Source organism: Ctenopharyngodon idella, chromosome 21 (genome assembly GCF_019924925.1).
Source record: "Ctenopharyngodon idella isolate HZGC_01 chromosome 21, HZGC01, whole genome shotgun sequence".
Classification (NCBI taxonomy): domain Eukaryota; kingdom Metazoa; phylum Chordata; class Actinopteri; order Cypriniformes; family Xenocyprididae; genus Ctenopharyngodon; species Ctenopharyngodon idella.
The window spans coordinates 16,092,589-16,118,366 of record NC_067240.1 but is presented as its reverse complement, the minus strand read 5'-3'; the positions used below and the strand labels follow the sequence as shown (position 1 = coordinate 16,118,366).

At 38.0% G+C, this 25,778-nt stretch overlaps 3 protein-coding genes and 2 non-coding genes across 9 annotated transcripts; 1 reads left to right on the top strand and 4 right to left on the bottom strand.

Annotated features, from left to right (window-relative positions):
* Positions 1-983: 983 nt before the first annotated feature.
* On the bottom strand, positions 984-3,377 carry rpl23a (ribosomal protein L23a). The gene is made up of 5 exons (XM_051877991.1): positions 3,251-3,377; positions 2,378-2,558; positions 1,943-2,119; positions 1,275-1,344; positions 984-1,046 (listed from the first exon to the last, which is right to left on the bottom strand). The coding sequence occupies exons 1-5, from the start codon at positions 3,273-3,275 to the stop codon at positions 1,032-1,034; spliced, it is 468 nt and encodes a 155-aa protein (XP_051733951.1). The 5' UTR covers positions 3,276-3,377; the 3' UTR covers positions 984-1,031.
* Positions 1,117-1,184, bottom strand: LOC127504390 (small nucleolar RNA SNORD42). Its single transcript, XR_007927359.1, has one exon. It is a non-coding gene; the product is annotated as a small nucleolar RNA SNORD42 (small nucleolar RNA).
* On the bottom strand, positions 1,414-1,478 carry LOC127504389 (small nucleolar RNA SNORD42). The gene has a single exon (XR_007927358.1). It is a non-coding gene; the product is annotated as a small nucleolar RNA SNORD42 (small nucleolar RNA).
* Positions 3,378-3,406: 29 nt separating the features above from the next.
* rab34b (RAB34, member RAS oncogene family b) lies at positions 3,407-8,237 on the top strand. Of its 5 annotated transcripts, none has more exons than XM_051877987.1 (12): positions 3,413-3,668; positions 3,787-3,850; positions 4,460-4,542; positions 4,656-4,694; positions 4,803-4,868; positions 5,024-5,125; positions 5,206-5,270; positions 5,343-5,394; positions 5,476-5,557; positions 5,753-5,843; positions 7,183-7,290; positions 7,717-8,237. In XM_051877987.1, the coding sequence occupies exons 2-12, from the start codon at positions 3,794-3,796 to the stop codon at positions 7,773-7,775; spliced, it is 804 nt and encodes a 267-aa protein (XP_051733947.1). In that variant the 5' UTR covers positions 3,413-3,668; positions 3,787-3,793; the 3' UTR covers positions 7,776-8,237. The 5 variants fall into 5 exon arrangements, 4 of the variants coding, with proteins under 4 accessions (XP_051733947.1, XP_051733946.1, XP_051733944.1 ...); XM_051877986.1 differs by having other exon boundaries at positions 3,414-3,663; positions 3,744-3,850; XM_051877984.1 differs by having other exon boundaries at positions 3,414-3,668; positions 3,744-3,850.
* A 2,191-nt stretch (positions 8,238-10,428) lies between these two features.
* On the bottom strand, positions 10,429-25,723 carry supt6h (SPT6 homolog, histone chaperone and transcription elongation factor). The gene is made up of 37 exons (XM_051877976.1): positions 25,569-25,723; positions 24,841-24,951; positions 24,572-24,736; positions 23,010-23,083; positions 22,722-22,902; positions 22,543-22,624; positions 22,171-22,426; positions 21,979-22,080; positions 21,777-21,890; positions 21,306-21,395; positions 21,065-21,207; positions 20,837-20,985; positions 20,647-20,757; positions 19,516-19,645; positions 19,243-19,393; positions 18,745-18,899; positions 18,430-18,622; positions 18,184-18,323; positions 17,696-17,813; positions 17,520-17,596; positions 17,290-17,425; positions 17,071-17,208; positions 16,113-16,280; positions 15,835-15,962; positions 15,535-15,742; positions 15,225-15,372; positions 14,940-15,082; positions 14,692-14,832; positions 14,353-14,548; positions 14,031-14,269; positions 13,369-13,482; positions 13,114-13,238; positions 12,910-13,022; positions 12,753-12,827; positions 12,468-12,649; positions 12,174-12,370; positions 10,429-11,791 (listed from the first exon to the last, which is right to left on the bottom strand). Exons 2-37 carry the CDS (start codon positions 24,938-24,940, stop codon positions 11,602-11,604), a joined length of 5,172 nt encoding a protein of 1,723 aa, XP_051733936.1. The 5' UTR covers positions 24,941-24,951; positions 25,569-25,723; the 3' UTR covers positions 10,429-11,601.
* Between the last annotated feature and the right edge of the window lie 55 nt (positions 25,724-25,778).

Genomic DNA, 25,778 nt, shown 5'->3' with positions numbered 1-25,778 from the left:
GCCACTTTTCATTTCTCACCCTAAAGATCAACCTAAAAATGTTGCCCTGCACTCAGTGGGCTGTCAAGAATTCAGAACCTAACTAGATAGGGTGACTGAAACAACAGATAACAGTCGATCCATAAATCCATGTTCATGAGGCACAAACTTCAATTATGTATAATTACTAAGGCTGGGTAAATTTGTTTTTTTTTTTAAAATCTATTCTCATTTTTATGAACCAATATCAATTCTTTAATCCCAAGAATCAATTAGTCTATCCTGTTTTCAGTTGATGAATGAACAGAACATTGTTAGCTTGCCTCCCATCCAATAAATCATAATAAGCTTTACTTTTGATATGAAAAAGTCTTAAAATGGACAGAATTTGAAATCTTACAAAATTCAAAAAATAGATTGCTGCAGCGCTTGAGCTCAGTTTTGCTAAATATAAATACATCAAGTTATGGCAGCTGCTATTTAAATATTTATATTTTTTTAAAAAACTAATTGGAGTAGAAAAAATTGTGACTGAAGTCAGTATTATAACTTTTATTATAAAAACTTCTTTGGGTGTAATGCAATTGCAAATCAGTTATTTTTAACCTTTAATATTATATAGTAAATTAGTAGGCCTACCAACTGACTCCCATGTGTTTACAGCATTAGTTTAGAGATTTTTTTTCCATGAGAAAATTTGCCATGTACTGTACCTGATATATACCCAAAATAATCGATAATGAATCAAAATTGAATCGAATAGTGAAATAACCAGCCCTAATAATTACAATAATTACAACATGTAATACATATTAGATGAATGATAATTAGATATGATAGAATATTATCCTGCAGATGCTCTAGCTTTAATTTACTTATCTAGCTTTACTGATTAATTATACTGAAACTACAAAGAAAAACACAAATGAACATTTTTGGGCATGGGGGGGGGACCCATTCTCAAACTAGTATTCTAAGAAATGTAAACAAATGAAGCCACAATAGCAGTTTTTACAAACATTTATTCTTCTGTACATCTGACCAAGAGCACTTTAGATGATGCCAATCTGTAAGGAAAAAAGACGACAATCAGCACAGATCGGAGCACTAACATTTCATTAAAAAAAAGAAAGAACAAAGCATCAGTGGTTCCTTTGAATGCATCACAATCATTCAGGCAGAATTGTAGTTTACATCATTTGCAAAGATTGACGATTTCCTCAGCAGCCAATTGTAGCTACATGAAGCTGACAACATCAACTGTTTGATACAAGTGTGAACATTTACTAATTTACCTTGTTTGCAACATCCAAGGCATCATAATCTGGTGCAAGACGAACGTATGCCTTCTTTTCACCATCAGGCCTGCAGGGAGCAATAAAGCATTTAGAACACATTCCATCACATCATCACAAATTTAACAACGCTCTTCCTGTGCATCAGTGGTTCCTTTGAGAACATCACGTTTCAGAGTAATGATTATCTTTACATCATTGCACAGCAGGGCTTCTCCCACAATGATTATCATTGAGCAGACCTCATTGGCCAGACAAGTTTTGCTTTAAAACAGTGGTTCTCAAACTTTTTGACTCAAAGGCACCCTGTTAGCAACAATATTCAAAAGCTCTCCTATACTGGCTATTTCAAATATTTCTATTATAAGACAAAACGGCTTCATTTTCTTCATTTAACTCTTTATCATGATATTAAATGAACCAACAGTATATGCTCCAATTAAAAACAATTACCGAAGGAGAATTTTAAAATTTTTATTAATTATAAAAAATGCATCTCTATTTTATGTCTTTAGCATTTAAATTTTGAGTTAGATTTTTTTTAATACATTTATTCATTTCAATATTTATTAATCATCTTGAGGCCACCTTGGAAGTTCGCTGAGGTCCCCGGACCCGAGGTTGAGAACCACTGCTTTAAAAGACTTGATGAATAAACCGAGTTCTACCTGATCAGTGTGTTGACTTTAGCCACGTCGATGTCGTACAGTTTCTTGACAGCGTGTTTAATCTGATGCTTGTTAGCCTTGACATCAACAATGAACACCAGAGTGTTGTTGTCCTCGATCTTCTTCATGGCTGACTCAGTGGTCAACGGGAACTTGATGATGGCATAATGGTCCAGCCTGGCAGGATGATTGAGATATCAAAACTCATGCAAGCTCTGCATTGTATTTATGCTCGAGTTCCATCTATATCTCAATGTTGAAATGAGGATGCATCAGTATTTAAAAAAAAACTGTAATCACATAATTTCATGCTTTGATCGCAATTCCCATCACTTGCATCCTAAAACATCTGATTTTAAAACATTTGTCACAAAGTAACAGATTCCCTCTGGACTTCAGGGAGTCACAAAGCACAAAATAGCATGCTGGTCTCACTTGTTTCTGCGTGGAGCGCTCTTCCTAGGGTACTTAGGCTGCCTCCTCAGACGCAGGGTCTTGGGCCGGCGGAAGGTTGGGGTGGTCCTGATCTTCTTCCTCCTCTGGCTGTGGACACCCTTCAGCACAGCCTTCTTGGCTTTAAGGGCCTTGGACTTGGCCTCGGTCTTAGCCGGTACAGCTGTACAAAGATATACAAAATATGACCATACAATATCACCAAAGCAGTCTATATGACAATGAATGAGTACAATGTACTCGTTTTCACATCCCTAATAAGCATTTTATTGCTTTATTATAAAATGTAAGGAACTTCGACACATTATTTTGTACATGGATATTAACGTGTATACATTTAAGCAACGGCTTTAAAATGCCTAAAACTCAAATTTGCTGAAATTTCAAAACGATATCGTTTTCGAGGCTGAGTGAATTACTCTTTAAAAATCACTAAACTGGCTGGTAATGAATGAGAAACGGATAGATATTGGTAGCCACGTGTGTGTACTAGCTAACTAAGACAAGCTAATGATGTGTTATTTACTTGTATTTTACTCTGTACAATCCAAATGGAAAGTAAGTAACCAGTTTATGCCAGCTGGTTAATGGTTATAGCACGCGGACAGTCTGATAGAATGACACACTGCAATGGCAAGTAGCTCAATTTTGTTAGCTTGCTAACCGCGGATCTGACTGAGGACGTCTCACTCCGGCACTTCTTGCATTAAAAAACAATGTTATTTAACTCCAGACGCCCAATAAAACCGCTAGATAGAAACATAACTATATCAATTACATTTAAGCGCAAACGCAGATGTATATCATCAGAATAAACTTTATTTTTACAATGCAAAATCTATAAACCTAACGCACCTTCCTTCTTCGCCTTCGGGGCCATGTTGGGAAAGGAAGAACGAGAGGGGTTTCCTTCAGTATATCGCAGGGGTTCACGTTAACAGACGCAGTCATCGCGAGAACATCGCTAGGCATTATGGGTTCTGTAGTTAAATTGCGCACTGTAAATATCGAGCGCAGCAGCCACAGGGCGAGAGTACTTATGTTGAGCACAGTCACGCAGTGAAACTTTTATAGGCGATTACTTGTTTATATATTTCATGCATGTGCCGCAAAACATCCTACAAAATAATATTTGCTTCAGCAACAAAAATGTGTCGATTAAATAATAGCCTAATGCGAATTTACTGTCAAGTCTAAAATATAGGCTACTCGTAGAATGTAAAAAAAAAAAAAAAAAAAAAAAAAAAAAAAAAGCCTTCTACCTTTCGGTAAGGTAAGTTATATTTATTTATTTTTTGAAACAAATATTTAGTATTACTATTATGTTTATGTTTGTTTATCCCACTAGTCACAGGACAGAATGGTTCAGTGTTTGTGTGGTCTCGTTAAAGCTCTCACATGATGAGCTCTCTACCCCCTGTGAAAGGAGACAGGATCATCTGTGAACTCCCTTTGGTAACACTTTCTGTATTTTTAGTTAGTTATTAATTTTGTCTCAATGCACATCTTTATACTCGCACATCTTTATACTTCTCCCTAGCTTTTTTTTAATTTTTTTTATCAGAATTACAACACTTAAAGGGATAGTTCACCCAAAAATGAAAATTCTGTCATCATTTACACACCCTCATGTTGTTCCAAACCTGTATAAATTTTTTTGTTCTGTTGAACACAAAGGAAGATATTTTGAAGAATGTGGGAAACTGAACAGTTCTGGGGCACCACTGACTTCTATAGTATTTATTTTTCCTACTATGGAAGTCCCCCAAAGCGGCCTGGTTACAAACTTTCTTCAAAATATCTTCCTTTGTGTTCAACAGAACAAAGAAATATTTACAGGTTTGGAACAACTTGAGGGTGAGTAAATGATGACAGAATTTTCATTTTTGGGTGAACTATCCCTTTAACGCATACATTGTGGATTACTTTGTTGAATAACTGTGTAATACTATAAGCCAGACTCAACTGGACCAGATTATTATATAAAAGGCGATCTTTTTGTTTTGTCTTGTTTTAATGTTTTAAAGCATAACCTAACTAATTTATATTGGTCTATTTATTCAGTACTTTACAAGGGACGCTGCAGTGCACACCAAAGATGGCTTTAATATTACTGTTAGAGAGGCATGTCAAGGACAGAAAACAGGGTAAGTTACTCTTTTTCTCTCTTTCACACACATGCAATTATTTGTTTTGCTATTATGGTGGGGGCTTTTCCATTAACTGTATTGTTTTGATATTCTCATTAACATATATTAAGCCTTTTTCCACATGGGGACCTTTGGCTGGTACCCACAATGTAGGCAAAAGCTCACACACAAACCATGTAGATTGGTTTAGATTGGATAAATGATACAAATGTGCAATGCAGTATGAATGAAAATTATTTTATTGTAAATATTTTCAGGCTAAACGTAGCCAAGGTCATTGTAGTTGGTGATGTAGCAGTTGGGAAGACGTGTTTAATAAATAGGTAAGAATCTGCAATGTTAATTTACTATTCTCATTCAGATCTCATTGTGCTTTTACTGATAAATTTACATGTTACTAAATTAATTCCAACAGTGTGCATGTAAAAAGAAAATTACAGCTTGATTAACTATAATTTTTAATATTTTTTACCTGAAGATTCTGCAAAGACACTTTTGACAAGACGTACAAGGCGACTATTGGAGTGGATTTTGAGATGGAGAGATTTGAGGTCCTCGGTGTGCCCTTCAATTTGCAGTTGTGAGTTCTGTGTATTTTATAGGTTTAACAGTCATACATATGGTTGCATCCTTCAATCATGGACCTCTTTCCCTTTGCAGGTGGGACACAGCAGGTCAAGAAAGATTTAGATGCATTGCATCCACCTACTACAGAGGAGCTCAAGGTAATAAGACAGACTATATTAAGCATACGCTTGCTGTGAATTGTGCAAAAACAATTTGTCTTTTGTTCCCAGCCATCATCGTTGTGTTTGACCTGAGCAATTATAACTCTTTGGATAATGCGAGGTACAGTATGACAACTTCTTTGGTTTGAAACACTTGTCTGAATAGTCATGAACCATGTCTGTTTTCTCTCTGTTTATTCAGAGAGTGGCTTGAAGATGCCATGAGAGACAATGACCCTTCTAGTGTTCTCCTCTTCCTCGTGGGAACCAAGAAGGATCTTAGTGTGAGTTATCAAATGATCACCTTTAAGCCATTAAACATCACCACACTGATTTGCACATGATGTTGACATAGAAGTGTTCCATTAACTTTTTTAAAGAAAAAATGGATATGGATGCATGAAATTATATTATTCTAAAATAATCCCAAAAGTGTTTCCTCGAGATAACTAGTCTTGGTGAATATTTATCCCCTATAGCACCCAGATCAGTTAGCCCAAATGGAGCAAGAGGCTGTTAAACTTTCGGAGGAGATCAGAGCAGAATATTGGGCCGTCTCTGCCCTGTCAGGTACAGTGAAGTGTTAAAGACTTTGAATCAAAGTAGTTGCAAAAGCAGATTAAAATATGCATATATTCTGTGCAGTAATGACAAAATCTTTCAAAATTTATGGAAGATAAAAAAAAAAGTAATAATCTCACTAAAATGCACCATAACCATCTGAATATATCGTCATATCATACATTATCGTCCAAAGATTGGAATAAGATAGTTAAAGGGTTAGTTCACCCAAAAATGAAATTTCTGCCATTAATTACTCACCCTCATGTTGTTCTACACCCGTAAGACCTTCGTTCATCTTCGGAACACAAATTAAGATATATTTAATGAAATCCGATGGCTCGGTGAGGCCTACATAGACAGCAATGCCACTGAAAATCTCAAGATCCATAAAGGTACTAAAACATATTTTAAAACAGTTCATGTGACTACAGTGGTTCTACCTTAATATTATAAAGCGACTAGAATACTTTTTGTGCACCAAAAAAAACAAAATAACGACTTTTCAACAATATCTCGTGATTGCTGGTTTCAAAACACTGCTTCTGAGCTTTACAATTCTTTTGTTTCGAATCAGTGATTCGGATCTCCTATCAAACGACTAAACTACTGAAATCACGCGACTTTGGCGCTCCGAACCACTGATTCAGTTTGTAAAGCTCTGAAGCAGTGTTTTGAAATCAGCCATCACAAGATATTGTTGAAAAGTCATTATTTTGTTTTTGGATCTCGAGATTTTCAGTGGCATTGCTGTCTATGGAGGCCTCACTGAGGCATCGGATTTCATCAAAATATCTTAATTTGTGTTCCGAAGATGAACGAAGGTCTTACGGGTGTAGAACGACATGAGGGTAAGTTTTTTTTATCCTCCATTGAAAGCAAAGAAATGACCACATTCAATGTCCTGAAAAGTACTAAAAACATTGTTAAAATATTCAACGTGACTACAGTGGTTCAACCTTAATGTTACGAAGCGACGAGGATACTTATTGTGCGCAAAAACAAAACAAAATTAACAAATTTAACTCGCTTTATTTTCATCAGCGAATAGGGGAAAAAATGTATCATGGTTTCCAGCAAAAACTGTTATCATCATTGATAATAATAAGGATTATTATTAATAATTGAGCAGCAAATCAGCATATTAGAATGATTTCTGAAGGATCATGTGACACTGAAGACTGGAGTAATGATGCTGAAAATTCAACGTTGCCATCATAGGAATAAATTCCATTTTAAATTCTATTAAAATAGAAAACACTCATTTTAAATTGTAATAATATTTCATAATATTGCTGTTTTTACTGAATTTTTTATCAAATTATATGATTTCTGTTGTCCTCCATAGGGGAAAGTGTGAGAGACTTCTTCCTCCGGGTCGCATCACTTACATTTGAGGCGACTGTATTATCTGAGCTGGAGAGGAACAATTCTAGACAAGTTGGTGATATTGTCAGTAAGTTCTTTTTCAATAAAGTCCAAGCAATATAACAGAAATGTCTTAAAGGGGCTAGTCAACAAAACATTAAAAGAAGATATTTTGAAGAATGTTGGTAATGAAACAATTTTGGTTCCCATTAACTTCCATTGTATTTTTTGACCATATAATGGATATCATTTGGAACCAGCATTCTTCAAAATATGTTCTATTTTTCTATTATTCTATTATATTCTATTAAAGTCATACATGTTTTGAAACGGCATAAAGATGAGTAAATTATGGCAGAACTTTAATTTTTGGGTGAACTATTCCTTCAACAAGTTAAACATTCACCCTTTGGGCTCATTTGAAACATTTTATTTCTGTTTTACTTGGGAAATCTTTCACTATGGTTATACATCATCTTTTCTTACATCTGCAAATTTTTTGTTCACTCCACAGAAATTTCTAATAATTGTAATGAAAATTTTAAGAAGAGGCAATCAAACTGCTGTCGTTGACTGAACGTATGCAACATGTTTCAATGGATCTGATCAAATGGGAATAAAAGTGACCCTTGAATACAAACTTTGGGACAATGTCCCGTAATGCCCTGACACAAATCTCTGGGTGAAAGAAGAAAATAATACAAACAGAAGACTTGGCCAGTGAGATAATGAGGGAATCTCAACAAGAATCCATCTGAAAGTATTTACAGATGAATGCCATGAAGTTCCAATTGTTTTAATTATGAATCTACTACTTTTAATACATTTTCTGCATCATTGTATTACATGGTTATGCAGATACAGTTTGTCAGACTCTCAAATAACCAGGATTAAGTATTATTTTGTCTATAAATGTGTTAAATTTTGTCCCAAGCAGTGACAGAGATTTATCTAATCTAGAATCTATAAATACTTGGTGTCATTTACTGACATTTAGTCTATCAGTATTACATTAAACGATGCAAATCCCTGTAATTTGATGGTAACGAGTTCTGCCTTCATGTTTCATTTTTATGCTAGCAAACAGCAGTGTTTAGTGCAGTGCACTTAAGAGGTCACATTAAATGCCCTCCTGGCAGTTCTGAGTGGATTTTTTGTAAATGCAGCCCTTGTTTTTCATTGCATCATGAGTTTCTCTGGCTAATATGATACATATGCCAGCACTCATGACCACAGGCTCTGCTGCCGTCTGCTCCGACACGAGATTCCCACTGTGCGCTAAATGGAAGGATTGTTAGACGTAAATGGAGAAGTATTTTTTAAGCAGAAATGAGCAACTCAACAAACATGTATGGGTCATTGACGAATAAGGTTTTTTAAAAGTATAAAAAAACAAAATGGAGATATAATTAATTTCGAAGTTTTATTAAGTGTTAACAATGAGATTATGTGGTTTTTATAATCAATTAACACTGCTTTTGTCATTTTTTACAAGATGGACTAAATTTGTCACCAAAAAAGTCATTCGGTTTAACCAAAAATTCGGTTTTACCGAATTACACATTTGGTTATACCGAATGGCGTTATTTTCAAACAGTGCTAACAGGCTGATATGTAGATAGCTAGCTAATTAGCGAAAGGACAGATACATTTCATATTTAGTACAAGTTTTTAAAATATTACAACATTTTCAATGTTTTATAGCAGTTGTACCGAATGACCTGATGTTTCAGGACATGCATATGAGCAAGTGAAAACATGAATTTTTTAAATAGTTAAAAGAGAGTTAGTTACTTTGCTTCATGACCATGTGGTCCTTTGCCAAAACGTTGCAAAACGTTTTTTAAACGGAAACGGTGGTGCGTTGAACACCCTGTTCATGAGTTGCAACTATGGCAGCTGAGAAGGCCATTCTTTGTGATCTTTTTGAAGAATTTTCGGAGCCTGATGAAATCGGTATAAATACGTTTAATACGCTCGACGTTACAGTCACTGCCCTTGCCGTCTAGAATAAAAGAGAACATCCCAATCGAGTGAAGGGATTTGTGGAAACTTCTAATTATTGTAATACAACATTTGCCTTGCATTTCATCATGAAAAGACAAACATTTCAGGCGAAGGATAATCCACTTCTTACCTCCGAGACTGTGTTGATCTATATTATTTTTATTGTGAGTATTAGGCTTATCATTATTGCTGATCACTGTTGTTGTGCTATGATATTGTAATATTTACCATTATATAATCAGAAGAGTATAGAAAAGTTAATGAAAGTGTCACTTCACAGTACAACAGCAAAATATATAAGTATAGTATTTTTATGTTACATTAATACCATACCCATTGTGCGCGCTGTATCTTTAATACCGCGTGGTATACATCTTGCCGCTGATTGGGCTGACATTCCTGACACACCCACCAAACAAGAGAAAACGTATCTCAAACCCGTTGCACACCGTTTCCAGGAAACATGTTGTTCAACCCGGAAAACGTAGCAAAACGTCACGCACCGGTTTAAGCTTGAACGTGCCCCTGGTGTCTGAATGATGTCACATGATATTGATCACATGACTTGATCCAAAATGGTCCCTTAATATTGGTTACTCCGAATGACATCAATGAAATTCATTTTTCTGGACATTTATATTAAAATACCTTTATATGTAGCAAACTATAATTGAAACCTTTTGGATTCAATAAAAGATCTAGTTGTACTACCTTACATACTTTGGATGTCATATCTTTGTTTTTTATTATTATTATTATTAAGGCCTTTGGACAAAGAAATGAGCCGTCACGTCATTGACCCGTATACATCACTGTATTCTGTACTGAAATATCCTCAATTCTTAATTCACAAGACAATAAAGGCTAACATTTCAAAAAAAAAAAAAAAAAAAGTATGAATTTAAATATGGATTGTGTTGAAAGAAATTTGAAGTTGGTAATTTGTTTGAAATATTTTGGTCCACTGGTAGCTTTGCATTACATATGACAGCTTGTAGAATCTGCTCGAGTCTCTTAAGCATCGGAGGCATTAAAATTCCAATGAATGTCACGTGGAAAATGGCATAATGCAGCCGTATCTTAAAATCACAGCTGTCGGAAATGAATTATCTAAGGTCTGAAGCTTGAAGACAAACACTCAAACCTCTTCTTTACTAACTGAAATCAGTATAGACCGCCAAGAAACGGACTACTTAAATAAAAACACTTGAATCGGAAGTTTATTTTTGACAGCTTTATCAAATGAAAAGAAATGAAATGGATGTCAGCAATGAAATACACTGAACAGTGACACTTTGAGCTCACTTCCTGACCTGAAGGCATAGTGCAGCTTCAGTGCTAAAAGAACACATGATCAGGTCAGAAGCGCTTCCCAGAACTTGGAAGATTCACTATATGGGCTGTGTGTGGATGGGAAGTCATAATACAAATAACTGCTTGATGTGTGAAAATATTGTTACAGTATAAGGAGCCTATTCGTAAAGTTCTCTTTGCTTAAATGTCACACTTTCGGTCTATAGTGATACATAGGATTGTACATGAAGGAAAGAAGACAGTTTAAAACAGCATGTGCAAACACCTTCAGGAAGTCTGGCCAGCAAAGATGCATTCACATACACACAAACAGCCTCCAAACTGAAAAAGCAAAAAACTCAGAGGTCTCAATATCTTTTAGCACAATAGTTCAGTTTACTTGTACAAGCAGTGATATCTGATTCTGAACTTAAATGAACAGCTAAATGAATGGGTTCAGCAAACCTTAAAAACATAATTTTTCAAAGTTTAGAATTTGAAATATGTTCTGATCACTGAAATGGTCCACAAAGACACAGCATTTACAGGATCTCTTTTAAACATACTTCATTTTAGAGTAGATAAACAAATCTCCCTAGTGCTTTATTCTCAGAGTTTTGCGTAACAGCTCAACAGAGCACGGATTTTAAATCATTACAGTGCTCTGGTTCATACTGAAACAGGGTTTTATTTAAATGTTTAAGCCAGATACAAAAAGAAAAGCTCTCTCAGTGGCCCTGAACTAATGATCTTATGATGAATTGAATACCAGCTCCCAAGGGCACATTCATGCAGCTCATGCTTTAAGCCTTTCCTTTTAAATTTAGTTAAAAAAAACTAAAGAAAAAGGAGGTGCATTCTGCACATACTTAAAAAGAAGAAAAAGAAAGAAAAAACTTTCGTGACAAACTTTTATTGTAGGTCCATTTCCTATCAGTTTGTCAACACCATATTTCAAGTGTTTGTCTTTGTATCAGTAGCTCTGAATGACTCAAAGAAATACTTCTAGCAGCGGAAGAGAGCAAAAGACGGAGAGTGAGAGATGGGATGTGGATGGATTGGGTTTTATATGAGATGTCTGAACACCCCTTCCCTTCTCCTATCGGTCCATCTCGTCCAAGAGAGGAGTGGCGTCTCCGGCGATAGACATGGGCGTGCTTTCGATCATGGGGCTGGGTGAAGGTCGGGGCGTCATGCGGGGCGTCTTTTGCTTCCGCCGCTCGGCTTCTTTCTCCTGCAGCCATTGTTCAGCCATCTTACCCCAATCCACGGCAGTGTGGGAACTTGTCCTGCAGGAAACACAGATCGAGTTTTAGTACTTAGCAGCCCATAATAATATAAACTAGCCAAAATTAAACCAATATAAAAATCAACATTAAACCAATATAAAGCCTAAATTCAATCTTATCATATAAAGCAATTGAGTCTCTTATAAAAATTTGGATAGAATGCTCTCAGATTTCATCAAAAAGATCATCATTTGTGTTCTGAAGATGAACGAAGGTCTTACAGGTTTGGAACGACATGAGGGCGAGTAATTAATGACAGAAATTCCATTTTTGGATGAACTAACCCTTTAAACCACACCAAATCCAAGAGTACAGAGAGTTTTCTTTTTGTGATGTGGCTAACATGGTTCTGTGTGTTGAAGAAAGCAGTAGTAGCACTCACTTGGGCTGTGGCGTCCGCACTCTCGATGACGAGGACGATGGCGTAGAGGACGAATGCTGATGGTGTCCGTGTGAGGACTGCGGTGTGCTGCTGGGATACTGGGGCGTGGTCATGGCCTGCTGCTGGCCAGGTGTGGTGTAAGAATAGCTGGGCGTCATCATAGGTGTGGCCATTGGCTGCTGGGGCGTTGCGAATACCTTGAAAACGCGGAAAGGTGAGGAAAGAATATTAAATATTAGCGTGCTCCATTTTGATTCAGTAGGATAAAGAGGCAAATAGGTGCAGGTCTCGTACGTGATAAGCGCTGCTGCTGCCACCACCTCCTGCACTGCTGCCACCACTGTAACCATACTGACTGGAGGCCCATTGGGCCGGCGTTGTGTTGGGATTCTGGCCCTGCCCTGTAACCGCCGCTATGGCGTTGAACATCTGGGACGTCATGTTTCGCGGGAGAGCGTTGACAGCTCGAGTCAAGTCTGAGAGCGAGGGGACAGGTATGTTTTAAAATACATTTATAAGAAGAACCATATGAAGAAATCACTGTTGTTTTCAGGGAAGATGTCAGCATGTCTAACATACCCGCAATGTTAATGTTGGCAGGTGTGGCGTTGACTGATGCTGGTGTTCGCGTTCTGCTGCTGGTTGGTGTGACACCTTTAGAGAGACAACAACTCAGAATTAAAAGGAATAATAACGATGCTAGGCCAGAGATGGGGTTAAGATGGAGACTACTAACCTGGCACAGGATCCTGGTAGTGGTCCTTGAACCAGCGGAAGAGACCATTGACTGTAGGGAATATCTGAGAACGGTACCTAAAGCCATCTGGAGTGATGGTTACAAATTCTATTCTGCAAAACAAAAGACCAAAAGCAAAACATTATTAAAAAAAAAAATCCTGATGTGTCTAGTGCCCTGTTCTAGTTGGGTAGTGTGCGTTACCTCGGCTTCCCTCTAGGCTGGTAACCCAGGAGAAATTTGCCCGGTAGGTCTCTACAAGCTGAAACAAAGTAGGGGATGAATGTCGGCTTCTCTTTCTTGGACCTTATGAGGAGTTCCTCCATTTTCTGTACAAAGGGAAGAAAAGATAAATGCAAAACTCTTCATGTACAATTTGCAGAGGCCATTTGATCTCTAACAGAGTATTAAATCAAGAAGAGAACAGAAAAATGGTAGTTCCTCAGAATTATAACATACCTTCCTATCACCCCCATTGCACTCGTGGAAGTACTTGTGGCCAAGCAGATCTCGTGCAAACGCAGCCATGGGCTGGACATATCTGGCTGTGATTTCATCCAGATCCTCAAATTCCTGCAGACAACCACAACTACCATTAGATTTCAGATATACTGTATGAACAAGTGTGCTTATCCTCTACCGTTCAAAAGTTTGGGGTCAAGATTTAAAAAAAAAAAAAAGAAAAGAAATTTAGCAAGGATACATTAAAATTATCATGACGTTTACATTACAACAAATGTTTTCTGTCCTTTTAAACTATCAATTTAACAAATAATTATAAAAAAAAAAATGTATCACACTTTCCACAAAAAAAAAAAAGCAACCGTTTTAAACTGTGATAAGAAATGTTTCTTGATCAATAAATCAGCATATTAGAAAGATTTCTGAAGGATCATATGATACTGAAGACTGGAGTTATTACCATCATGGGAATAAACTACTTTTTAAAATATATTCAAATACAGATTTTAAATTATAATAATATTTGACAATATTAGTGTTTTGGTATTTTTAATCAAATTTCTTGGTGAGCATAAGACAAAAACAAAACAAACAAAAAATTCTTACTGACCCCAAACTTTTCAATGATAATGTATGTGCGTGATGTCGCAACAGATCACCTCATTGTTGATCCAGAGAGTATGTCCAAGGCTGAAGGCATTCTCTTTGCCCTCCTCACGCACATCCACATGCTGATAGATCCCATCAGCCACCTTCCACGTGACCGTCAGGTGGTTCTCCCCTTTACTGCTGGGTCGAATAACTACGTCACCCTGGTCCATGGATTCCATCATCTTTTCCGCTTGTTTGAAGTTGATATTGTGGAAGGATGGGTGAGCGATCACACGCTTAATGTAAGCTAGAGAAAGAAAATGAAAGTCATTCCTGCATCACTTAAAAAGATGGTAAATGCTCTCAAAAAGAGTTTTGGTCAATACTGACTGGTTCTCTGCTGTTTCTTCTTATGCTCCTCTTCCTGTTTAACATCATCTGTCTCAGCATCAAAGTCATAGTAGGTGTCTTTGGGAAGCTTCCATTCATTGTTCTTGTCACTCAGATCAGATGTTCTACAAGTGAGGTCCACATTGAACTTCTCGATGTCAATCTTCATGATGCGGCAGTGCACGGTCATGCCAACCTAACAGTGGAGATCCAGGCATAAGTGTGTCAAAAGGACATTTTCAGACTTCCAGAACTTTTCTAAGGCGACATATTTGATTTATATTGTATATAAATGAATAAACAGATAAAGTAAAGAAAGGAAATATGAGATTAGCTCACCTTGACCCTCTCCTCAGGGTGCTTGACCACCTTGTCACTAAGAAACTTGGTTGGGATAAAGCCCATGACAGCATTATCTAACCTGGTTCTCACACCGATGGCTTGACCAGGACAGGAGCCGCTGTCAAAGTGATTCCACACCTGAGAAACACACACAACATCATCATGACACAAGCATTTTGCTAATGTGCAATAGCTAAAACTTCCATGATCTCATTCCTTTGAAAGGTAACAGAAAAGATTCCCACCTCACTGAGTTCAGGGAAGTTGTCTTGCTGGCAAAATGGACACTGCCAGAGTCCCGTCTCATCATTACGAATGGCCTGGTCATAACTCTCGCCCTGTGGCCTTCTGTGAGCGATGCCAGTCACCACACAGGTGATGAGTTTACCTATATGTGCACAGAGATTGACAAAAATATTTCCAACAGTATCAAGACCGAGCATCTCTAAAATATGTAAATCTGTAGGTTTATGATTACAGATTACTCTAAAATCCTTTATAATATCTAAAAACATTCAGGTAGTATTTACCAATATAGAAGGTCTCAGGCGTCTCCTTGGTGAGCATGTTAAAGACCTCCTCAGTGTTGGGAGGCCTGTAAGGGGCTCTCAAATCTTTATATCTACAGCTGAGCTCCGCTCGGATGTCATACAGTGTAATTCCCTTATTGCCATAACCCTGAAAAAAAGAAAAAAAGATACATGGTTACAGGAAAACTGTCTAGTTCAGTTAAGTACATGGTTGAAGAGCTTATGCTGTATTCCTTGATTGTCGCTTTGGATAAATGCGTCCGCTAACAGAAAAAAAAATATCCAAAATTAAGACCTAAACAAAACTCACCTGTCTCTCCAGCTCCTCAGCAAAGGCATCCAGATCCAGGTCTTTCAGTCTTTCTGGGTTCTCAAGGATCTCCTCTAGTGCTCCGGCTGGGTTGGCATCTTCTGCCGACTCATCATACTCTAGAGCATCCACCGCCATTTTACGCGCCCACTCATACGTTTCAGGATGCACTCGGGAACCGTCAAGAACCTCAATGTAGGAGTCAGTGCTGCAGAGTGAAAGACACATTATTTCTTCAGAATGCAGAGTAATTCAGAGTGAGCTGGTGGTCATTCACACACATTACGTTTAGCAGCTTACCTGTCTCCAAGAGAGGCGGTGTCGATCTTGATAAAGCCAGCACAGTTAATAAAGACTTTGGGTCCCATATGGCACATGGTGACCAACTGTGTCCGGTTCTCTAACCTAGTGTTGTTCTGTTTAAGAATCTGAGGAACATTGGGAAGGTACAGATGATGATTTCAACATCTTGTGATTTAGTTCTAGCAAAAAAAATTATTATCTAGACAAATAGAGAACATTTTTAGGCAGAAAAACAGAATGAAAGTGAGAATACAGATTTTTGGAGAATGTCTCACCTTGAGCAGGTGGGAGCCTTTTCTAGGTCCGAGGCCACAGATGTACTGGACCAGGCTCTGGGTGTAAGGGTGAGCAATGGCTCGGTTCACATCCACACCAACCTCATTCACCCGGTTTATGAACTCACAGTAGAGAGCGCCCAGCAGCTCCTCTTTCACTACATGCTCCTGAATAACATTTAAATAATACATGAGAATTGATTCACAAATAACCATCTCAAACAAGATGAAAAAAAAAAAGACATCACTTTGTTAGCAGCCGCAAAACTATCACAAATCAAAATATAGGGTAATTCCGTGTCAATTTAACCAGAGGTCCCTGACTCAAATGTTTAATTTTGTTAATATTTTTTCTGAAGAAAGACTAAAATAAATACAGTGATGCAAGCCAAATTACTGAGGGGGTGGGGTCAAAATGACAATTTTCACATAAAATTTAAAGAAAAAATTACAGGAGGGAGAAAATTACTTTAGAAAGATTGCAGCATCATTTTATTTTTACACAGAAATCGATAGGTTCACCAAGTGCTTACACAGATACACACGGGAACGTTTGAAAGGCGGCGTCTATCAGCAGATCCCTAATATATCCACAGATAGACAGATTTGCTGATAGACGCCTGCTTTTTTTTTCTCCTGTGTGTACCTGTGTAAGCGCTCGGTGAAGAGCGTCATTGATGATTATTTACAACATGTTTTTGAAGCGTCGATCACTGTACCTAATCACAGACATATATGTTGAGCGTGTGAACAATGGCCAATCAGAGGTGTTTAAGAATCCGCTCAGCAGCACTCAAAATGCTAGGGGGAAAGGCTGGTATCACCACATTTTTTAAATTTCAGTATCGACTTGGTATCGAAGTCGAAGTAATCAATTACAAAGATGAGTCGTTCCAATCCTAGTATTTAAACATAAATGGCAGAAACCAAGTCATTAGAGGAAAAAATGTGCTGGTACCTGCAGGGGATGCAGTTTCAAACACAGAATGTCATCATCGGAGCTGCAGACTTGGGCAAACTCCACTAGGGGGTCCTGAATCTTGCGTGCCACAGACACAGCCTGCCGAAGCAGAGGTGGGTAATCTCTGAAGTCCGCCTATGAGAGGAGCAGAATGTGAAAGAAACATTAGGAAAGGTATTGGAAGTATTGTAAAATTTGTTATCTCAATGCACTGACCTCAGACTTCTTGCTGTTCATATAAAGCACAGCCAACTCATTGTCCACCAGCTCCACTCCCACCGCAGGAAGAGAGGAGTCCTGCTCCAGCTCACTGATGGTGCGCTTGATGTCCTCCATCACCATATGAGCATCACTGAACACAATCCAGATACAGGATTAACATGCAGCCCAATACAAGTTTAAAACTTGTGCTGTTTTTAAAACAAAAGGACCAACAATAAACATACCGATTCTCCCCAGCAACTGCAACAACATGTGGCTTCTTACTAAGGAGGAATTTCTTGAGATTTTCAATGTCTTGAAGCTATGGAAACACAACATGTGTTTTAAAAGCCACAATACTGAAGTCAGCTGGAATTAACCAACAGCTCAATAGTAAAGGCAGGGCTTCTGTTTTTTTCACCTTTTTCTCTCTTTCATCCTCTCTCCATGCATTTCTCCTCTTCAGGAAATAAGGTAGCCGGAGGAAGTCCACAACCTCTCCTTCACCATTGATGAGGGAACAGAAAACTGGTGTGTCTCTATAGAAACACAAGAAAACACTATCAGATACCATTCAAAAGTATAAAAGGACTGATAACAATTCTGGCCAATACTGACAAGCCAATAATTATAATGACATTTTGGTGAGTAACTGATAAATGGTTATTATTCTGTTAAAAAATAAAAATAAAATAGTATTTGAAAACATAAAATTATTCACAGATTCATAATAAACAGAGTTTAATAACGATGCGTGTTATTCTCTGAATTGTGATTCACTTTAAGTGAGAATTAGAGAACCTAAATGCACATTAAATACCCAATATTTGCCAATAACCGATATGGTGATATAATGCATCCCTATTCAAAATCAAATGAAATTCTCTCTCACTCAGTACAAATATGTACCTGCCAGAAGCAAAGGCCACCCCGAGTACACGGATACCCTTTCCTTGTGACTCATCCATAAGGTCATCATCCTCCTCTACCTGCTGATCAGGCCGATAAGGAGCTACCTTCAGGCAGTTATACAGCTTCTTGCAGCAAGACTGTACCACAGACACAAGAAACACAAATCAATTTGTTTTAGGCCACAAATTGGTACAGAAACTGTTGGGTAGCTTTTAAAGGAAATGCAGGCAATCAACGTGGCACCTTAACAATATTGTCCTTGGCTTCAGCGATAAGCTTATTCTTCAGTTCCTTGGCCATCTGTGGATACAGGAACTGCTGAAGGGAACGTTCAATGGCAAGGGTTCTCTGCTTGTTCCATTCCTGCACCTGGTGACTGAACTCATCCCTGTAGTAGAACTGCTTAATCTCATCAAAGTATGTCTGATCGCCATACCTGTAGAGATGACAAACAAAACTGCTCTGTACCTCTTGTAGATAATCCGTAACAACTCTTGAATTGTTTTCTGACACTGAATTCAGGTTAATCAAGTTAAAATATTCAGGACACATCTATACCCTTTGACTCCCACAAGGTCAATACAGATGTCTATGGCGAGCAGGCCTTCCTCCTCAGCCAGGCACATCTTCAAGAACTGATCTCCACTGAGCTCTTTCACAGGCTTGTTCTTCAGGTACTTGAAGGAATAAGCATAGTGTGCCTCATCCACATCCTGGGAAACATGACAGACATTAGCTGATGTGGAATTACTGACAAAAGAACAAACAATGCAGTCACTGGCACATCAGTTCAGTCTGGGTTTGAATAGAAGTTCTCTATGTTAACATCTATTGCAAAGCAAAAACAATTCCTACATGCATCAACAGATTTGATTCTAGCTAAAGCTCTAACACAATAGAACTCTGCTGGGATGGGAAAGTTTTCTATTCTGCCAATACCCTTTCCTTGACGAATATGGTTAAGCAAAAGAGTAGAAGATAAACAAAAATACAACAGTTAATAAAATGATGGTAGAATACCGACACTTCCTACACAATAGCAGTAAAAGTACTAACCTTCTTTCCCTTCTTAGTTGGCTTGATGTTAATCTTGGCCCTCTCCTGGAAGGTCTGTCTGAGCACGTGCCTGACCAGAGGTTCACGGGCAATCTGCATCGCTACCATGTAGCGAGCACCTTCCAGAACAGTCTCAGGGGTGTTAAATTGGCTTTAAAAACATGAATAAATAAATGAATATGCAAATTGCTATTCAGTAAGCAGTGGGTAAAAGACTTGATCACAGAACAATTTATAATAAGATACAATTTCAAGTTTGCATTGATCCATTACCTGCACACATAATCCTTGGCCAGCTCCAAAGGCTCTGCAGGGAACTGCTCGGTTTCGTGTCTCTGATAACTGTCTCTCAAGTTTTCTCCAAACTGCTCTGGGGTCAGTCCAAACTTCTTGGCAAGACCATCTAATAAAAAAAATAAATAAATAAAAAAAAATCATAACTTTCAAGGAGTTACATTGTCATTATATAATATGCATATAATTACATAAACTGAAAAATAGTAGTAATAATTTTTTCCACTTTACATAATTCTATCATATTATACAACATTTTTCTGAAATATAGGCCCTGTTTCCACCTGGTATTAAGAAGCGTTTTGGTTGATTGGATCAAAAGTGGACGAGGGAGACACACCTGGTTTTTTAATCAGTCTATTTTGTCCACTTTTAACCACTTCTGTCCTGATTTCTTCAAGGGAAGGTTTATTGGCGGGTAAATGTATGGGTTATTTCAGATCTTTCGATGTAATGGATGAAAAAAAACTCAAGCAATTTACATATGAACGCATCCGGAGATGATGGGGGAAAAAAAAAAAAAAAAAAAAAAAAAAAAACCATACAGAAAGCAGCAGCTTTCATTTCTGCTATGATAGCCACAAGACCAAGGTGAACGCGGTGTGTGCGTGTTAGAAATCAGGAATGGTTCGTTTTTCATCTTCAAACCAAACATAGGTCTTCAGCCAACAAAGTTTAAATCCCGTCTGGCTAGAGCGCTTCTCATGATGTTTACGCATTAGGCATAGAGTAGGTGGCCTTTTGTGGCTGTTTGAAAGCATTCAACCACATGAGTGTCTACACTATGAAAGCAATCCGGTCGAATGCGTTTTCGACGACCTCTGGAAGTGGTCGAAACTGGACAAGCTCTAAATGTTTTACACCCCGTTCACACCTGTATTTAGCGCCGTCCACTTGTGATCCGATCGACCAAAATGCATCTTAAGAACAGGTGTAAACAGGGCCATAAAATGTGTTGCTATACATTTGTTAAAAAATGTAAAAAAAAAAAATTCTGCCAGTGGGTCTGGGATAAATTCCCCCCCCCTTCTTAAAAAAAAAAGAAAAGAAAATTATATATATATATATATATATTGTTGAGTCTTCTATACATTTGCAGTATGTACACACCAAGGCCTGCGCTCTGGCAGATGCTGTACATATCTCTGCGGGAGGCTTGTTTCAGATCTGGCCCCTTCTGCTCCTCTTCTTCCTCTTCCTCCTCCACTTCTGCTTCTTCCCCTAGCAGAACAAAAAAGTTGTTAGTCTAATGCATGCCTGAACATCATAATTGGCTCATTCAATGAAAACAAGGCTGTACCATCTTCCTCTGACACTTCCTTGATCTTCTTCAGTTTCTTTTTGCTGGCCTTGGTTGCATTTTGCATCTTAGGAATGTCTCGGCCATAGTAGAGCAGGAAGTGGTTGTAGACGTCTCCCAGCTCATCAAGAGACTGGACATCTTTCAGTCTGTCAAAGCAGACAGAACAAGTGATTGCTGTGGATACAGCATAATATATAAGACAGTTTGTTAGGTTGGTGCTCATACCTCTCCATATCAGCAGTGTCTAGGGGACGAGTCGAGTCGGCCAGCGGCTTGTCAGGGTCAGCTGAAATCTGCTCAAATTGATAAGACTGCATTCGCTGGAAAAGACGTGTCAGGTTCTGCTTTCTGGTCTTCAACTGGGTCCACTGAGGAGGACAGCATAAACAGCCACATTTAACTGTTAAATTAAAACAAAAAGCAGCAACCACAATGCATTCTGAGAACATTTTGATTGTGCCCTTACCTTCTCATCCCACTGCCACACTTTCCACAGATCATTAATGTTCAGCTCTGGTTCCACATACTCCTTCCTGTAGAATGCAATGAAGGGAACCTGTAGGAAGGAAAAGAGAAGAGACAAGTTAATATCAGATTATCTGTCTATCAAGTAAGTTTAAAGGCTGCGACACACCAAGCCGTCAAAGAACTAGAGGCGACGAAAGCCGGCTGTGTTGCCGCTTTGCATCGACTGTGTCTGGAACACACCAAAAGGACTACAGGCGACTGTCAACTAACATGTGTGTTCTGTGCCTGTGTGTAAGGAACAGCTATATCAGCAGGTGTCAATAGTGACACGGCGATTTCAGCATGCTGAATAAGGGCAAACTGCCGCCGGCGTGAGCCATACACTGCAAAGATTTGCCCCGACAAACGTTCACCGTAGGCTTGGTGTGTCACAGCCCTAATACACCCTATTTTCCCCACATGACTATACCTCAAAGTGTTGATTCCTCATAAAGTTCAGGGCTTCTTTGATTTTAGCAATAGTAGTGGGGCCCTTTCTGCTGAAATTAGTGGTAGTCCCACGATCCAGGTAGTCTGTGCTCTCCTAAAGTGCAAACCAAAACAAAATAAGCATAGAAGTTAGCTTAGTGCCATGATATAAACATTATGATATACAAACATTTAGCTCCTACCTGCATGGAGATGGTTGGTGTAGAGAAGGCATTCCTGTAAATCCATTCAGCTTCTTCCTCCAGCTCATCATCCTCAGCAGGCTTTACAGGGATGGCCCTCAACTGCAAATGACAAGAGGTTATAAAATATCGTCATTCCCACCCATGAAAAGAGAAACACTCATATACACACAGCCTAAAGCTGATCCACACCTGGAATCTTTCTGGCATGTCTGTAGAGCGGATCTCATTGTCCTGATCGGTCATGTGGCTGCTCTCCAGCTCACTGGGCTCATAGATCTCAAAGATGCTACGACGGCCAACTCTTCTCTTGGTCTGCTTCTTCGGTCGATCCCATGACTCATCATCCTGATCCTCCTCTTCCTCTTCCGCGTGATCATACGCCTCAGTGTCGAACTCAGCAAAGTCAAAATCACCCCCGAAAATCTCTTGAGCTTCTTGCAAAGCACTGGAATGTCAGAAAAGAGAGCAACACTAGGGTAAAGGCCATTTGAATTTAGTCCATCATACCAAGGTACACACACACTATATTTACATAACCAAAACACTGTTTACACAACTTACGCATCAGTGTAGCCAGAGAATTTCTTTCCCTTCTTTTTAGTGATGGGCTGTCCATCATCATCCACAATGAAATCATCAATGTCTGCAAAGGTTGAAGAAAAAAAAACATCACTAAAATTCTACAGAAATGTAGCACAAGAATTCAAATCCATGATGAACAGAGTAAATGTCTTTTCTACCAGATTCCTCATCTTCCTCCTCCTCTTCATCATCTCTTGGGTGAAGTGTGTCCACAGCCTCTCCGTCCTCAACTTCTCCATCTCCGTCTCCATCCCCAGTGAAGATCTCATCAGCAATCATGTCTTTCTCATCATCTTCCCCCTCATCATCCATGGTTTTTACACGAGAGTACTTCTTTTTCTGAACACACACAATTTTTTTTTATGAATTTAAAAGTGTTTAACTGGTATCAGTTAAATTTGCGAAAAACCTGCAATCTAGCACAGGCAGGAACTTTGGTGACTTACCCTCCTCTTCACTTTCACTCCTAAATTCTCCTCAATGAGGTCCAGATCATCATCATCCAGATAGTCATCATAACCTGACAGATACAAACACACATTCTTTAATGAGAACTAAGGTTGAGCAAAATAGAAAACAGATATAGAAAACAATTTTTAATTTTGCCTTTGGTCAATATTTTAAATGCTTTTTTTTTCCCCCCTAATCAGAGCAACCTTAATTGTAGCCAAATTGATTAAAAATAAATGCAAGAAGTAAAAATTTAGTTATGACACATTTTTCCTAAATAAACATTGGTAGTACATTATAGTATTCACATGCAACCATCTAACCAAAAAAAGTATTATCATTTAAGTATTTCCTGAACAAATCTGAGTGATGATGCACTGATTCAGACAGCTGAATCAGAGTTGTCAATCAATCAACTGAAATGAGTAGTTTGAACAGTTTTACAAAAATTAACTACATTTACCAACTTGAACACTGTTTTTACTACTAAAATATAAATTATAGGCACTATTAATGTTTTATTGCTCTCATACTCACAAGTCATGAAACAAGGAATCATCACAACTAAGGTTGGGTATCGTTTGAATTTTAGTGATTCCAATTCCAAATCTGCTTATCGATTCCGATTCTTTTCGATTCCAAGTTTCGATTCCAGTAAGGTAAAAACATTTAGTCAAACAATTATATCAAACATATTTATTCTGTGTTTTTTGGCAAAATGTTTTGTTGCAGCTGATTTCCACAAACAAAAATCAGCAGCCTAAAGAATATTTTCCTATGGTTTTAACAAAAATAAAACAGCAAAAACAACTGGACTAACTGATATAAATTTCAAACATCATTAAAGACAAGTATAGAGTAAATAAAATAACAAAAACAAATTAGCATTAGTACAAATAAATACACCTGAACACTATTCTTTGATTAACATTAATGAAACAAAGTGCAGAATGTTTATTAGGCTGCTGTCACTTTAAGACCTCATGCAGGATCCAATATGTTTTCTTTCTCAACCGTTTGATCACTTAAGACATAAACAGTCAGTTATGAGGATATTTTGACATAATTGTGTGTGTATTCATGTGTTCAAGCGCAAGAAGATGCATAGAGTATCATGCATTATAATGAGGAGTGGTTCTCTGTGCACGCTTTTGGATGTGTGACCAAAGAAAACAGGGCAGTGCGAGTCCCGAATTGAGTACTCTTTTGTGTCTTCTTGCACATAAATGGTTTGAAGACACAAATCGATAAGCAGAATCCAAATTTTAACTTTATTACAAGTATCCGATTCCAGAATTGGAATCGATTTTCAATTCCCAACCCTAATCACAACAGTATTATAATGATATGTTCTTTAGGAAAGTTAATGTACACTTAGAAGCATTGCAGAACTCACAACATTACTTAATTTGTTATCCTCAGCAAAATAGCAGTTATCATATTGTGAATATTTGATTTCACCCAGCCCTATTGAGAACAACATTATTATTCACTAGTGAATTGATGAACCACAAAATACAGGAGGATTTACTAATGTGCCTTTATCAGAGTAACCTACTTCGTTTCCTGCGGCGATGACGGACCTCTTCACCAGAGTCACTGTCTTCTCCCCCACTTTGCGCTTCTACCGGTTCTTCCTCTTCCACGTCACCATCATCGATGAGTCCTCTCAGGTTTCCATGCTCATCCTGATCTTCAGTATTCTCTTCTTCCTCTTCCTCTTCTGGAGACAACACCACAAGCAATGAAGCAGTGAATTAAACACAGCAGCACACTAAAATGTGGTTTCTGGTAGTATTCCTGCCCTGGATGTAGGAAACATCTTACCATCCTCTTCCATAAATCTCTGCGTCTTCTTGGGCTTCAGGTCCTTCTCCTCGAACTCCTCCTCTGACTCCTCAGCCTCGCTCTCGATGAAGTCAGACATTTTTGCAAGGTCTGTATAAAAAAACAAAACAGGATTATATTTTTTTTTTTAACAAGGGATCTGAGACAAATGTGGTATGGCTATGATAAATAGGTTTGGGTTTGGATTGAAAAAGTATTACATTATAAGACCCCTGTCATAATCGGTAGTATTAAATTAAAGCTATAGAAACTGGTGGCTTAAATCAATTATTCTAGCACTAGATATTCAAAACAGCACTTTGTTTTATATGTTAACCTAATGTTTATTTTAAATAAGACAACATCTGAGTATTACTCCTGTATATACAGGCCTTTTATACCAAAACGTATATCGAGATGAACTTGATATACATGCAACTAGCTAGATAGGTAATTTAGCTTAGCCAATGAATTTGGGACGCATAATCATACCTAAGTTTATACCTATAAGAAATATCCCGAAAGTTAGCGATGAATCAAACGTAAACAGTAAACAACTTGTTCTTTGTTATATAATCATGTAACGACTCTATCCGCGACACTGTGGGAGATCAAGGCCCACATGCTAACAGCTAACCTATACAATAAGAAAAACAACACCAAGAATTATATTCCGCTTTTAAAAACACCTAACTGAAACTAAGAATCGATCACAAAAGCGCACTTACTATTCCTTGCGAGGAAGGTCGATTACGTTAAATGCCTGAAAATAAACGCTGAGGCGAAGAACGAAGCGTCTCTTTTGAAGAAGCTTGATAGTGACAACAAAAATGGCTGAGGGTTCCAGTCGAAATTCTGGTTCCGGTATACACATATTTAACTTCCGGCCAGGATAAATTCATTTGCTGATATCGTTGTGGCCGTTTATGATATAAGCT